The sequence below is a fragment of the Pinus tabuliformis genome, chromosome 2_2 (assembly GCF_031772625.1).
Source record: "Pinus tabuliformis cultivar Carrire ecotype Pingquan chromosome 2_2, CPIR1, whole genome shotgun sequence".
NCBI classification, from domain to species: domain Eukaryota; kingdom Viridiplantae; phylum Streptophyta; class Pinopsida; order Pinales; family Pinaceae; genus Pinus; species Pinus tabuliformis.
This window is the reverse complement of record NC_142300.1, coordinates 277,663,352-277,677,051: the sequence shown is the minus strand read 5'-3', so window position 1 is coordinate 277,677,051 and position 13,700 is coordinate 277,663,352. Positions and strand designations below refer to the sequence as shown.

The 13,700-nt window shown below is 42.6% G+C and overlaps 1 protein-coding gene across 1 annotated transcript; it reads right to left on the bottom strand.

The window, feature by feature from the left end:
• Window positions 1-249: 249 nt before the first annotated feature.
• On the bottom strand, window positions 250-768 carry LOC149192379 (uncharacterized). Its single transcript, XM_089406918.1, has one exon. The coding sequence runs from the start codon at window positions 766-768 to the stop codon at window positions 250-252; it is 519 nt and encodes a 172-aa protein (XP_089263044.1).
• Window positions 769-13,700: the final 12,932 nt, after the last annotated feature.

The window sequence follows — 13,700 nt, the reverse complement described above, 5'->3', positions numbered from 1 at the left end:
TAGGTGGGTAAGCCAAAATGCTTCAAAGTAGAAGGGTCTCCTTGTGGAGTTGCCAGGTCTTTGCCATTGCAATGATATGGGCTAGTGATTTGACCCCGAAAGCGGCAAGATTGAGGCAGTAAAATCTCCTCCTACATGAATTGCATTGTCAGATAACAAGAAGCGATCCAGCCGCAAGGCTATTTGCTGCGAGCCTGATCTTTTATTGTTCCAGGTGTACATTCCATTGTTAAAAGGCAGATCGATGAGCTAGTTATTTTGTATGAAATCCTTGAAGTGGCTGCTTTCCATATCTAGTCTGACCTGGCCTCCATTCTTTTCTTCAAGCTTAGTGATCATATTGAAGTCACCCCCTGCAATCCAGAGAGGATGGGCTCTGGTGGAGTTGATCCTTGCAATTGTGTTCAACAATGCCAATTTGTTCGCAGCATCCTGAGGGAAATAGACATTGGTGAGATGTCCATGAATATTGGTCCCAATAATATGAAAAGTTGCTTGAATGAGATTATGATTTGCATGAAAATCAGTGAGCAAAATAGCTTGTGTATCCCATGTTATTTCCAGTCCCCCTGAAGCTCCCGAAGCGTCCACTACTACTGACTGGCTTCCTGGCCAGGCTTTTGAGAGAATGGTGTTGAGGGTATTACTGTTACATTTTGTCTCTTGCATGAAGAAAATGTGAGGTTTCTCCTGTTGTATCATGTTTTTGATCATTCTGTACTTCACAGGGTAGTTTAATCCTCTTAAGTTCCAAGACATGAGCTCCATGGTTCAAGATTGGATAGTGGCCTGTAGTACTTTGTTAACTTGGAATATCTTCCTAACTCCACCAAAATTTCCCCGATGATGATGGTTCTTTGCAGATCTGTCTTTCTTCCTTGTTTCTTGGTATCTTTGGGGAGGTTTTTCCCATCCCATTGACTGCCCGGTTGAATCCCTAGAGTTCGTTGCTGATGTGCTCTAGAAAGGATTACCTCCAGACTTTCTAGTTGTCTATTCGGGATTTTATCAAACTCTTTCCTTCTGCAGGCTTGCTCAAGGCTGAATATGTCTAGATCCCCAATGTCAATACTTTCAGGTTCCTCTTCCATATGTTTGGGCTCACTGCTTCCTGCTACTAAGTCATTTGAATGAATTGGTTCTTGGAGAAAGATATCCATTTCCATTCCATTGTTCCTCGATTCGGATTCCTTGGTGGGCTTGGATGTAGGGCTTGTCAGGGTCTGAAATGGCTTCGGGTCTTTCCTTGTGGCTGATGGCTAGATTACCAAAGATGGCTTGAGTATATCTTCGTTTTGGGTGGAGGGTTCAGAGTCATTCAAAGCTGATTGAGCTAAGATGTCAAAGTTGTTGCTAGTGGAGGGTATGGTTGAGTTGGCTGTGGGATTTTTGGATCCTGAAGCAGTCTTTTTGTGGTGCTTTTTCCTGGTGTTGACTTTAGTAAATCCTTCCTCATCAGTTTTTTTTGAGGTGGTATTAGTTTTGGGGTTTACGTTTAGGGGGCAGTCACGGAAAAGATGACCATGTGCATGGCATTTTCTACATCTAAAAGGAACATGTTCATAGTCTATAGGCTGAATCCATTCAAAATCATCATGACATAGACTTACGAGTCCAAAAGTGCCTTGTCTAGATGCATGTAGACACAGATGTGAGCATAGGAAGTATACCTTCTTAACTTTGTTTATTTGGATATCTTTATGAAGTCGCCCAGACCATTTCCAATGTCTTTGAGAGATTCTTCATCCTAGTACTCTAATGGAAGGGAATACAGGCGGATCCAAACAGGCGCCCAACTAAAATACTCTTTGTCCATATTGAATCTTTCTATCCAGTCTCTAAGATACAAGCTGGCAAAGTTGAAGAAATAGGGGCCGCCGTCTAGAACTCTATTACGATCTTCTATGCAGTTGAAGATAGCCGTAAAGAAGCCTTTTGGTCTGAGCTGCAGGGTTACATGTCCTTTGAGTTTCCATTTGGCCGCAACCCATACCTACAGGGATTTCTCTGTCGGCCAGAAGCCGATAAATTTCCCTATGAGAGCGTGGTCGTTCATAAATTGGATTTGAGCATTGATCCGGTGACCGGGTAGTTCTATCTTGGGTCGCTCTGCTGCAATAGGTTTGCAGGTGGCCGAGGTAGATTTGGAGACCTCTCTGTTCAATGTCGGATTGTCTTGCTCTTGAGTCTGATGTAGTGCCTCCATGTCCTGTGGTACTTTTTGTTTCCCCTGCTCTGTTGGGTCAGTCTGCTTTGCAGTGTTGATGGGCTCTGTCATGTTAAAATACCTTCCAGTCCCATTGCAGATCTGTATCGTGCTGCTGCCTCTTGGGGGAGGCTCTATGTCCTCCCTCGAAAGGGGTTCCATAGCAGTGGATCTGAAGGCTAGGTTGTGCGGTTGCCAGAGATGCTGGATTTCTGCAGGTCTGTCGAAGTTCAGAGAGAATCAAATACCGTAAAGCTTACCCGAAACCCTAAGCTGCAGAGCTCCTCCATTCTAATCTTTGCATGTTCTATAGAATAATAAAATTATTAAAAACACTTCATAGTTGTTTTAATATTGATTGCAGAAGATATTTAGAATATTTTGGAAGTTGACTAAAAAAATGAAATATTCTCAAAATCTGTAATAAAATTAAATTTAGTAATACATTCTGATTTATACATTAAATATAAGTCATAAATAATTTTAGATTTATACATTTAATATAAACCGTGAGTAATCTTGACATTAAATTTTTACTCATATTTAAAAAAAATCAAATATATTAATATATAATAGATATATACTTCTATATTGAAATAGTATTGGTTTTTTTTTTTAATCATACATTTTTTTTTCCAAATTGTATTCGGATTCAAATATGACTACCCTGGTTTCAATTCATTGAGGGATTTGATTTATGTGAGAGGAATTGAAGGGATTTTTGATATATGGTAAACTTCTAGAATATTTTGAAATTCTATTAAGAGAAGAGAAGTTAATCAATTAACTTTGCCATGATATTTTGAAATTTTATTAAAAAAAAGTGAGGATAATCAATTAACTTTGTTAAAAAAAAAAAATCACAATATGTAATCAACTTAAATTAAACTATAAACTTAGATTTATACATTTAAGCTAATCCCTAAACAATTATGAATTTATACATTTAATATAAGCCGTGAGTAATCTTGATGTTGAATTTATAACTTTAATATAAGCTATGAGTAATCTTGATGTTGAATTTCTTCTCATATTTGAAACAAATTTAGATACCTCGATATTTATCACATATATACTTTTATATATGAAATCTTATGTCTGTTTTGTTTTTTTGGGATCAATTATGTATTCTTTTAAACTCAAATCTTATTCAAATTCAAATATGACTACCATGGTTTACATCCATGGAAGGATTTGAATTTTGTGCGAGGAACTGAACTGTAAAATGTACAAATGTGCCTCAACATGAGTGAAGCTTTGGAGAATTTTCAGAAAGTGAACGAAACCTAGACAAGGGATTCGACATCATACACACCGAGAGCGTTTTCCTAGATCACCAAAAGGCCCACAACTTGTGCAACGTGGTGGCAACTTGGCATGGAATTGGGTACAAGATCATCCATTTCGATATCTTGTAGGAGCTCAGTAGGGGCCCCTTTGAGTCCTAGGCACCAACACTAGACAGAGCTCTGTGCGAGCATGTCCTAAGGGTTGTGGGTGAGATCAAATTCCTTCTCGACTATTGACACCATGTGGCAACCAACAACTATGTGGGGAAAGTGTTGAGGACCGTGTACATGTTACCCTTGGAGAATGTTCATATATGTACATGCACCTAGCTAGCCTTAATTACTTTCAGTTCAACTCTAGTTCTCGCATGTGATGTGCACTTGGATTTAGTTAGTTAACTCGAGTGCTTACATGTGATGTGCACTTATTTTTAGTTAGTTAACTCAAGTGCTTATATGTGGTGTGCACTTGGCTTTAGTTAGTTAACTCTATTGCTTGCAACTGCATGTGCACATTAACATAACATAAAGCACACTTAGCTTCAGTTAGCTTTAATTATCCATAGCTATTGCATGTACAACTAAGATTAACTTAGTTTCTTTATGTATTGATTCTCAAACCAATATTGTATAATTGAATTCATTCTCTGTTCTAGTTTTCTTTTTCAATTCTTGTGAGTTTGTGCAATTGTTCTTCAACTAGATCCTCATTTGTGCTGTAATCATTTTACATGGTATCAGAGCTATAAGGGTCTAGAGAAGATGCATGAATAATATTTTTCAGGTTTGAAGATCAAGAATTGGAAATTGTTTTGATATTTGATTTGCATATCAGAATATTGGAGAACTACAGCAATTGTTGCTACATCTACAAGGTGAAAGAATGGAATTCCCATCTTTAGCTATTCTTACTCCGTATAACTACTTCTAATGGAAACCATAGATTTTGCTTTACCTGAGAGGCAAAGGCCTGTATCAGATAGTTATGAATATGGAAGTTGAACCTAATTCCGCCATTGAAAAATCCAAATATTTCAACAAGATAGACAAAGCTTTTGGTATTCTATTGTTGACCATATCTCCAACATTATGTTTCCATGTGGACATGTTGTAGAGGCTACAACCACCCTCCAAAATTTTTCCTTAGCTTTGTTTTGGAGCCTCCTTACCAACTATCCTTAGCATCATGTATTGCACTAAGTAATTACACAAGCTTCAACTGAGTTTCAGTGGTCTGCCAGCCTGTGCATGTCAACTTGTTTGTTTCCCACTATAAGTTGTCATTCTGGACTTAGGCAATTTTCTGGCTGAGATGCTCCCCCTGAAAATTGTTTAATTCTAGAGGGGAATCAGGCTTCCCTCCAGAAATTGCGCAGTCCTACTAGGTTGTTTGCTAGGCTCCAGAAATGCGCAATCCATCTAGCCAACCTTCCCTGTTATGCTCTTAACTTGCAAGATGATACCGGAATACCAAATATGCGAAGAAATATACCCAGAACATAGAACAATAAGAAATAACAACAAGTATTTTATTATTCAGAAAGAAATGTTCACTTGCCTCTTCGAGGGGGCAACCTCCAATAGAGCTTAGCTCAATTACAAAGTAAGACATGATGCTCCTCGAGGGGAGTCTCTATCCTTTATATAGGATTCATACATGCAATACCATGGTTCTTATTAATACCATCTGTCTAATACCATGGCCCATTTGCAACTAACTGTGGGCCCTTCATTAAATGCGGGTTAACCACTTACAATTATTAATATGGGCTTTATTGACTCTTTACTTAACTATAACTATGACTTGATCCTATTACATAAATAAGGGGGTTAGGGTTGGACCCTAACATGCCCTCCCCCATAAGAATATCCTTGTCCTCAAGGCTGAAGCTGGGGAAACTACTGAAGGATAGTAGCTGGTTCCCACGTTGCATCTTCCAGAGAGGTGTCTTTCCACTAGACGAGGACTTCCTTGATCGTGCGACCACGCAGGTGCCGGTCTCGTGTGTCAAGAACCTGTTCAGGGTGGAACCATATTGACCCTTCTTCATCCACTTCAGGTAGATTGGTTTGAATTCTGCAATGGTTCCCAATCACTTTCTTGAGGCATGAGACATGGAAGACTGGATGGATTTTTGCAGTGGGTGGAAAAGCTAGCTTGTAGGCGACTTCTCCAATGCGCTGAAGTACTTGATACGGTCCATAGAATTTTGGAGATAATTTCTAACAACCGTTGTCTTTGAGTGATGTCTGTTTATATGGTTGCAGCCTCAAAAATACCTAACCCCCTTCTTGAAATTGACGTTCTGAGCGATGTTGATCTGCCTATTGCTTCATGCAGTTTTGGGCTTGATAAAGATTCTCTCTAACGTGGGCCAGCATGGTTGTGCGGTTCTGTAGGAGTTGATCCACTACTTGTACCTTCAAGCATCCCTTGATATAAGAAGTAGGGGAAGGAGGGAGTTGACCATAAACTATTGCATATGGAGTCATTTTGGTGGTGGCATGATAGTTGGTGTTATACCACCATTCGGCTAGAGGTAACCACTGTACCCACAAATGTTGCTTTTCTGAAGTGAAACACCGAAGGTAGGTCTCTAGACATTTGTTGACTGCTTCAGTTTGACCATCAGTTTGTGGATGATAGGAAGTACTGAGTTGTAGTTGGGTACCTTGTAGCCTGAAGAGTTCCTGCCAAAAGTTACTGGCGAAGACCGGGTCACGATCAGACACAATGGAAGTGGGCATGCCACGCAATTTGAAGATATGATCCATGAAAGAATGAGTGACCAAAGCCGGTGTAAAAGGGTGGGGTAGGGCGCAAAAATGAGCATACTTAGAAAGTCTGTCCACAACCACCATGATGACCGACTTTGGAAGACCCGTAATGAAATCCATAGAAACCTCCGTCCAGATTGAGGCCAGGATGGGCAAGGGCTATAATGTGCCTGGGGATTTGACTGTTTCTCCTTTATGGCATTGACAGACGTCGCATTCAATTACAAAAGTAAGAATGTCCTTTTTCATGCCTGTCCAGAAAAATGATCTTCGAGTGCGAGCATACGTCTTCTGAAAGCCTGAATGTCCTGTAGTGGGAGATGAGTGCAACTCTGCCAAAATGTGGCTTTTGAGGGTGGATTTTGGTGATACTATGACTCTGTCCTCATAGCGAAGAATCTTATCCTGCCACGAGTGGCCCGTTGTGGAATTTGGATCCGCCTGCAGTTGATTAATGGGTTAGGAGAGCCAGGGATGTGAAAACCATTCCTTGCGAGCCTCTTCAATCCATTCAGGAATGGGAAGTGAAATTGTGAGCAAGGTACTTTCATCCTCAAATTGGTGGGATAACGCATCTGCTACAATATTTTCGCACCCTTTCTTGTAAATGATCTCATAATCATATCCCAGCATTTTGGCGAGCCATTTATTTTGTTGTGTCGAGGATAGGCGTTGTTCCAAAAAATATTTAAGGCTTTGATGGTTTGTGCGGATTTGGAAACATTAGTGAGCCCCAGTATTGTAACAACAATGCTACACCTCCTGGAACTCCCTTCTTTACTTTTATCAGCCCGGTAGTTCGTAACAAACTTGGAAGCGACGGTGCTGTATGCACAAGTACTAGCTCTTGCCACAGCTGTCACTTGGTCAGCTGGCACAAGTCTACTAGGGGCTCAAGCCAACTTCTATGAGCTCTGAGAAGAAGCTTTTTAATTGATGGATGAAAGCTGACTTAAAGAAGGCTGATCTACTTGCAGAAGGAAACTAAAAAGCTGAAAAGAAATGTAAACCCTAGCAAACCCTAATTTTACCAGTTATCCCTACCGATGCGAGAAAGAGGATGCAAGCTACTGAAAGAGATTCCATTGACTTCCAGGAAGGTAAATACATGTATCTAAGCTACTTCTACAATAACATCTGCAAAAAAAAAAAAAAAAAAAACATCTTTTTGTATTTTTGAATAAGTTGTCAGAATTATCATGCATGCAATTTGACTATTTTGACTGTGCAGAGGTGGATTGGCAAGAGGAAATGCTTGGATGAGGTCAGGAAGGTCCAAAGAGGGCCTAAGGGGTCCCTAACACCCTTCCAGAGAGTTTCAGAGTTTGGCTATCAAGAAACCTCATTCGTGAGCTTCTACAGGAAGTCTGCAGGGGTTCTACAAGATGTCTATGATTTTCTACAGGGTGTTCTGTAACTTTCTACAAGATGTTTAGAAATGGGATTTTGGAGGATGGATGGATGGAGAAAGATGAAGGAGTGGGTATGGAGGTAGGATAAGGGTTGGAGGTGGTCGAGGACTTGGTGGATGGAGTTGAGGACAGATGTAGATGGCTGGATTTGTTCAAAGAGGACTGAAGCGATGATGCACAAATAACTAGGGTTATGTGAGCAAATGGAAAACGTAAGGCTAGAAGCTGAGCTGAGGGATGGAGCAGATGGGTTTGATGGAGAATGGGCAGGTAGAGAAGTGGTACAGGTGCTCTGCAAGTCGTTTTTCCAACTGAACCGATGAAGACTTGTAAAATAAAAAACCTAGTTACGTTGACCTAATCTGATCTAGCTGTCAGTAAAAAGAATGAACAGAAGTTGAACTGCAATGAAACCATGTATACTAACTCATGCATCTAAGCAAGCAAAAGTCTGAACTTGTAACCAACTTCTACACATGAAAATCAAACACTAGTGATTGCATGGCAAAGCAAAATCAGTGTTTTTGTGGGCAGCAAGGTCATCCTTATCACAGCTCCTGATCCCACTGAGGGAGAGGTGAAACCAGAGATGGTTGATGGCCCTTTTTTGAAGCTTTTCCCTATAAACAACCTATCAACTGAATCTGAGCATCAAAATTCGTTCTAACCATTAACAGTGACCTAGTTAATCAGCGAGATTTAATCTACTTAACAGAAATAATTTTTCAAATGCATGAAGAACAAATAACAATACATAAAGGAGGCCTTAGCACTCGGGTTGGGCCCAACCCCAAGAGCTGCAGGCTCCTATAAAGAACTCAGATCTGATTCCAAGTAAAGTTGCTTCTCATTACTCAAAAATAATCATCACAAGAAAGTTGTACAATAGTAGCTAAGAAAAATGAGCTGAAGAAAGGACAGCACTATAGTGCAAATACCAACAGTTCCAAAAGTAAACTATGAAGGTTGAGGCCTTCTTGTTCATACAATACGAGGGGCTAGCAGCCCTCCTAGATTCAAGGGACTCAGTTGTTCCAACTGCAGTAAACAGTCACTCTTTCCAAAGCTACTTGGCTGTCTTCAAAACTCGTTTTGGTGGCCTGTTGAGCTCGGAGTTGAGGGTGGAGATTTCGAGGAAGGGACATTTAATGCCACAGAAAACCTCCCTACGAATCCTCACCTCAAGCTTGGCTGTCTCCTGGGCCATAATTGCTTGGTTTTGCTCCAAAATTTGTCCAAAAAACTTGAAATGACCACGTCTTAGCCTCCTTGGTAGAGTCACCACCCTTATTTGTTCAAATAACATAAACATACTAGAAAAACATGCATAATCTATGAAAATGGAGGATTGAACAAGGAAAATTAGGAAAAATGAGCCCAATAAGTTACCCAATTCGGGGCTCATCATCACCCCCCTGCTAAATGGGTTGCTCATCCTCTGAGAAACTAGTCCAGCTCATCATCCTTAATGGCTTTGATCACCTCCCTCACGTCCCAAGCCTCTGTTGTGATATCCTCTTCCCGGTCGTGGAATCCTGCCTTCCTTTCCACTTCCTCCCATTGTCTACTTTCTTCCTCTTCCTTTACTCCTTCTAGCAATCCCAAAAGTAAAGGAGGACTAAATTTCAAGCCAATCCAATTGGCCTGCAAGTTCTGCATCAACTGTTTGTAGAGGGGTACCCTTGCCAAGGCTTCCTTCATCCTAGTGGGAGAATGGTATTCTTTTATCTTTAGGCTGTGAGGCAGTGTGTTCCACTGCCTTGTGCAGGCATGCATGCATTTTTCTCCCAACAGTCTCTCCATGTCCTCAAAATGGGCAATGGCTTGAGCCTGTTGCTCAATGTATTCCGGTAGATCCTGAGGACTGTTGGCCAAGTGCTAGTGGGCACTTATCACTGCTGATGGGTCATCTGGCTCTGCTCTGATCATGAGAGGCTCACTGAGCTCTCTGCCTATGATACTGCGGACCTCTGCTGCTCTCTTCTCCTCATGGCTCATCCAAGAGGCCATGGCCATAAGCTGGACATCTCCTATCACCGTGTTGGGATCCCATGTGTTCATGTCCGGAAGGGAAAAGTTGTGCAAGTAGAACTCTGATAATTTGGCCCTATCCTCAGATGAACTACTGCCACATAGAGCTGCAAACTGATGATAATTTTGGAATGGGGTGATGCCCCTTTGAGCCAAGGTATTGATCTGAAACTGTAACCACTGATCCTTGAGGTATAGGGCATAGGATTTGGCAGGCTGCCTACACTGCAGAGCTTCCATTGCCCAGCTGGCCATGCAGGCCAGTTGGGCCTCCTTTTCTTGTATCTGTTGTTTCAGAGATTGTGTCTCCAATTCTTTTTCCTGTAGCTGCCGATTCAGTATCTCAATTTCAGTCTGCACCCCTTCCTTTCTCTGTTGTTCATCAGGGGTATCTTTGGCTGTTGTGGGCTCCTCCTGTTGCTGTTGTTCTCCCAAGATATGAGGCCTGTCTTCCTTCCTCTGTCCCTGTAATTGTAGCTGCTGTCTAAGCAGCTCATTTTCTTCCTGTAGCCTGACCCGCTGGCTGCTCTCCACATGCCATACTAGAGCCAATTCCCTCCTTGCCTCTTTGAGTTGTTCCTCCAGAGGACCTATATTCGCCACACCCTTAGACTTAGCGATTTTCATCCAAGTGTGGGTCCTCACTCTCTCATCTTCTAGTGCAAGGAAAAGTGGCACTGTGAATTTTTTAGGAATGATCTTTCCGGCCTCCAAGAAGTTATAGTAGGAGCCCAAGCTAGGCTGGGGGCTAGGTTCCACAATGTTTTCTACCTTTTCTTCCTCCTGTGGTGATTTAGCTGCCTCACCCTCCATTGCTTCGGTCTCCTTCAACCTAGCCAGTGTTTCCTGTAGAATAGTCTCAGCATCCTGTACAGAGGCCTTTGTGTCCAACATTTTCATTCTCTCCTTCCAGGTGGATGTCTTCGGGCTTCCCCGTTCATAAGTGATGGATGCCTTGGAGGGGGACCTCTCCTTTTGTGTGGTAGGGGTGTCTACAATTGTGATTGGTTCTTTTGATGGAGGCTGGGGTCTGTCAGTCTTAATCCTCACACTCCTTCTTGCTTTAAAATACAGGGGAGGCTCCCTCTTTCGCTTTTCCTTCTGCTTGGGAGATGTGCTTAGTGTGGCCAGCGCAGCTGCTGCCTCCCTAACTAAAGTTTCTGGTGATTTTTCCCTCTGTTGCTCTGTCTTCAGACTTCCTGTAGAAAGTCTTGTGCTGACTATTTTATGTCTTCCTGTAGAAGCAGTTTTCGGGCTTCCTGTAGAAACAGTTTTCACGATTTTGGCCTGCTTGGCTAGGGGTGTCTTCTTCTTCAATTTTGCTGTGGTTTCCTTGGATGTTCCCTCACTTGCTTGGACCTTTTCAGTCCTTTCTGCCCTGATTTGCAACCGTTTCTCCCTTGGCGTTTGCGCTTTTATTTCACCCACAGCTTTGGCCTCAGTAGCTTGGCCTTTTTCTTGTTTCTCTTCTTGCTTTTCCTGTGGTGGCCTGTCCTGGGTTTTCTTACCCTTAATTTCCTTACCCTTAGTTTGCTTCTCTGCCTCAATATGCTCCTTTTCCTCACTGCTGGATGAAGTGAGTTCTTCGGCCAGAATCCGGATATCATCATCCTTGGTCATATTGCGAAAAATCTCCCAGGAGAGAGGGACAGTATAAGTATGGAGGGCATCTTCTACTAGAAGCTTGATAAGCCCATGATGGGCCAGCTGGTCTGGTGTCCCTTCCTTCAGTTTTGTGCCACACTCAATCAATGACTGTAGGAGGAAGTATGGGAGGCTTAATTTTTGTTCTGTGGGTAAATCCATCTTATGCATGAGTTCAGTTAACAACCGGAAGTGATAACCATATACAATACTGAACCGCCCCTCACAAGTAATGTATTTCATAATCTGAAGGCTGACCTCGCTCCAAAATGGATGTAGGCTAGCTCTCCGGACCCCATTTTTATCCTCTGAAAACTATTCTTCTGGTAGGAAGAATTCCTTTTTGGCCTTCTGGCCCAATTTCCTTTCCTCTTTATCCCAGGGTATCTCTAATGGCAAGTCAGTGACCCGGCTAATGAGTTGTGGGGTGAGTCTTAAGGTCAATCCTCGGAAATTTACAATGGCCAGTATCTTGGATTTAGGCTGCAGGGACCTTAGGAACTACTCTGTTGTCTCATCATCGTGACCTTGAATTCTATCACAGAAGGCCGTCCACTTTGCACGAGTAAATAGGTCTACCACCTCAGGAGTTTCTCTCAACTTCTTGGAATCCGAGGGTTCCTTTCTGATAAACCCTCCTGGCATGGTGAAAAATACTCTGTTTTGGCTTGTGTACTGATCAGAAGGGGAATTCTGTGTATGGTTTCCTCCTTTGATTCTCAGGATAGGGTTTCTCAGATGTTTTATCTCCCTTTTCACCAATTCCCTAGTTATAGTGCTGCTACTGCCCCAAAACTTGACTGTCAAAATGAAATTAGGCTCTCACAGACAAAGTGCAGAGCTTAATTTTCACACTCACCATATACAAGTGTCACATTTTTTTTTATGCATAGATCAGTCCTTACAGAGGTTTATCGTTTCTATAGGAGGGATTCGTTAACAGGCACCGTGGAGGAGAATGTAACAATTAACCAACTGAAAAAAACTTCGTGTATCACCCAGGCAAACAACAATTCTTGACCCACAGGTAAAATTGTTTTAACTTTCCCTACTCCAAATAGTTTAATTTACCACCTTTTGAAATTTCATGCATGGGTATGGCGTTTTTCGAGCCTACCTCTCTTTGAAACTCCAATTCCGACACAGAAGATCGGGGTTTCTCTGCTCCGGGAGGCTGTGCTATGCTTCCTGTAGAGCTCCTTCTTGTAGAGAGCTTTGCCGGCTGCTGGAGGACATCACGGCGCTTCTGAACAAGCTTGGGACGCTGGAGGAGTTTGAAATGGGCTGAGAAGCTCGGGCTAACGAACTGCAGAGGAGGAGGACGCGTACGCTACTGAAAACTGGTTGCAATAGTAAATGCCAGTGGTTAATGTGAGTGTTATGGCCAAAGGATTTTGAGTTACAGCGCAATTCATGGCGCGGGGGTGAGGTGTCCAGGCCGATTCGTTGGCCAACATCATAGCCATCATTCTCTGGCATGTCTCTGACCGCCATTTTTCTATCTCTGCCATTACCCACCATCATCACTGCCCATCCGCCGATTTCATTGCAAATCTGCCGATTCTCCTCGACTGGACACTTCCCACGTGTCGGCTTCACGTCCCTTTGGCGGATTCGAGCGTGACCGAGCTCATTCATATCCCACGAGGCCATTCGACTGACTCCACTGGCCACCGAATTTGTTCAACCCGCACCATTCACAGAAATGCAAGTTCCATAGTATAGTTTATGCAATTTGACGAAATAAGGTTAGGCACTTACCTGTGTGGCCGTGGACGTGCTCTGCAGGTTTCCGGACGTGGAACGATGGCTCTGCTCATTGTTGTTTCGTGCACAGGCACTGGAATTCCTTCGTTCATTGGCCGATGCTGCATGCGGGCTTTGGAATTCGATCCACTAGTAGCGAACGTTGCATGCACGGCTCTACCTTTTCTCAGCTGTCGAGGAGGTGTTCACGTTCAAGCGGAGCTGGTTACATGCTTCCTGCACCGATTTCAACTGCTATTGACTCCATAGTGTGTATTCCAGGCGGATTAGCTGCTACAGGATTCCTGTAGGACATCCTGTAGCTGCTTCTCCTCCTGGGCTGCATGCTGAAACGAGCAGGGTTGCATTCATGATTGAAGGGTCCTAATGAAGCTTTAGTAGGTAGAGTGTGCGGGCCTTCATGTACTTGATTTGTCCCTTGAGAAAAAAATTGCAATCTGAAGAAAACAGGACTCTTTGCATGACTGTGCAAAAAACAGGTCCAAATTGTGGTAATGGCGGTGGAAAGAGATGAAACAGGTGATGGATGGGAAAAAGGGGTGGCTGCATGCCTTATCAACAAATTTCAAGCTT

What these genes read in the sequence shown, in the direction of transcription:
- LOC149192379 (XM_089406918.1), bottom strand. Translation starts at nt 768, where the DNA reads ATGGAGCTCATGTCTTGGAACTTAAGAGGATTAAACTACCCTGTGAAG.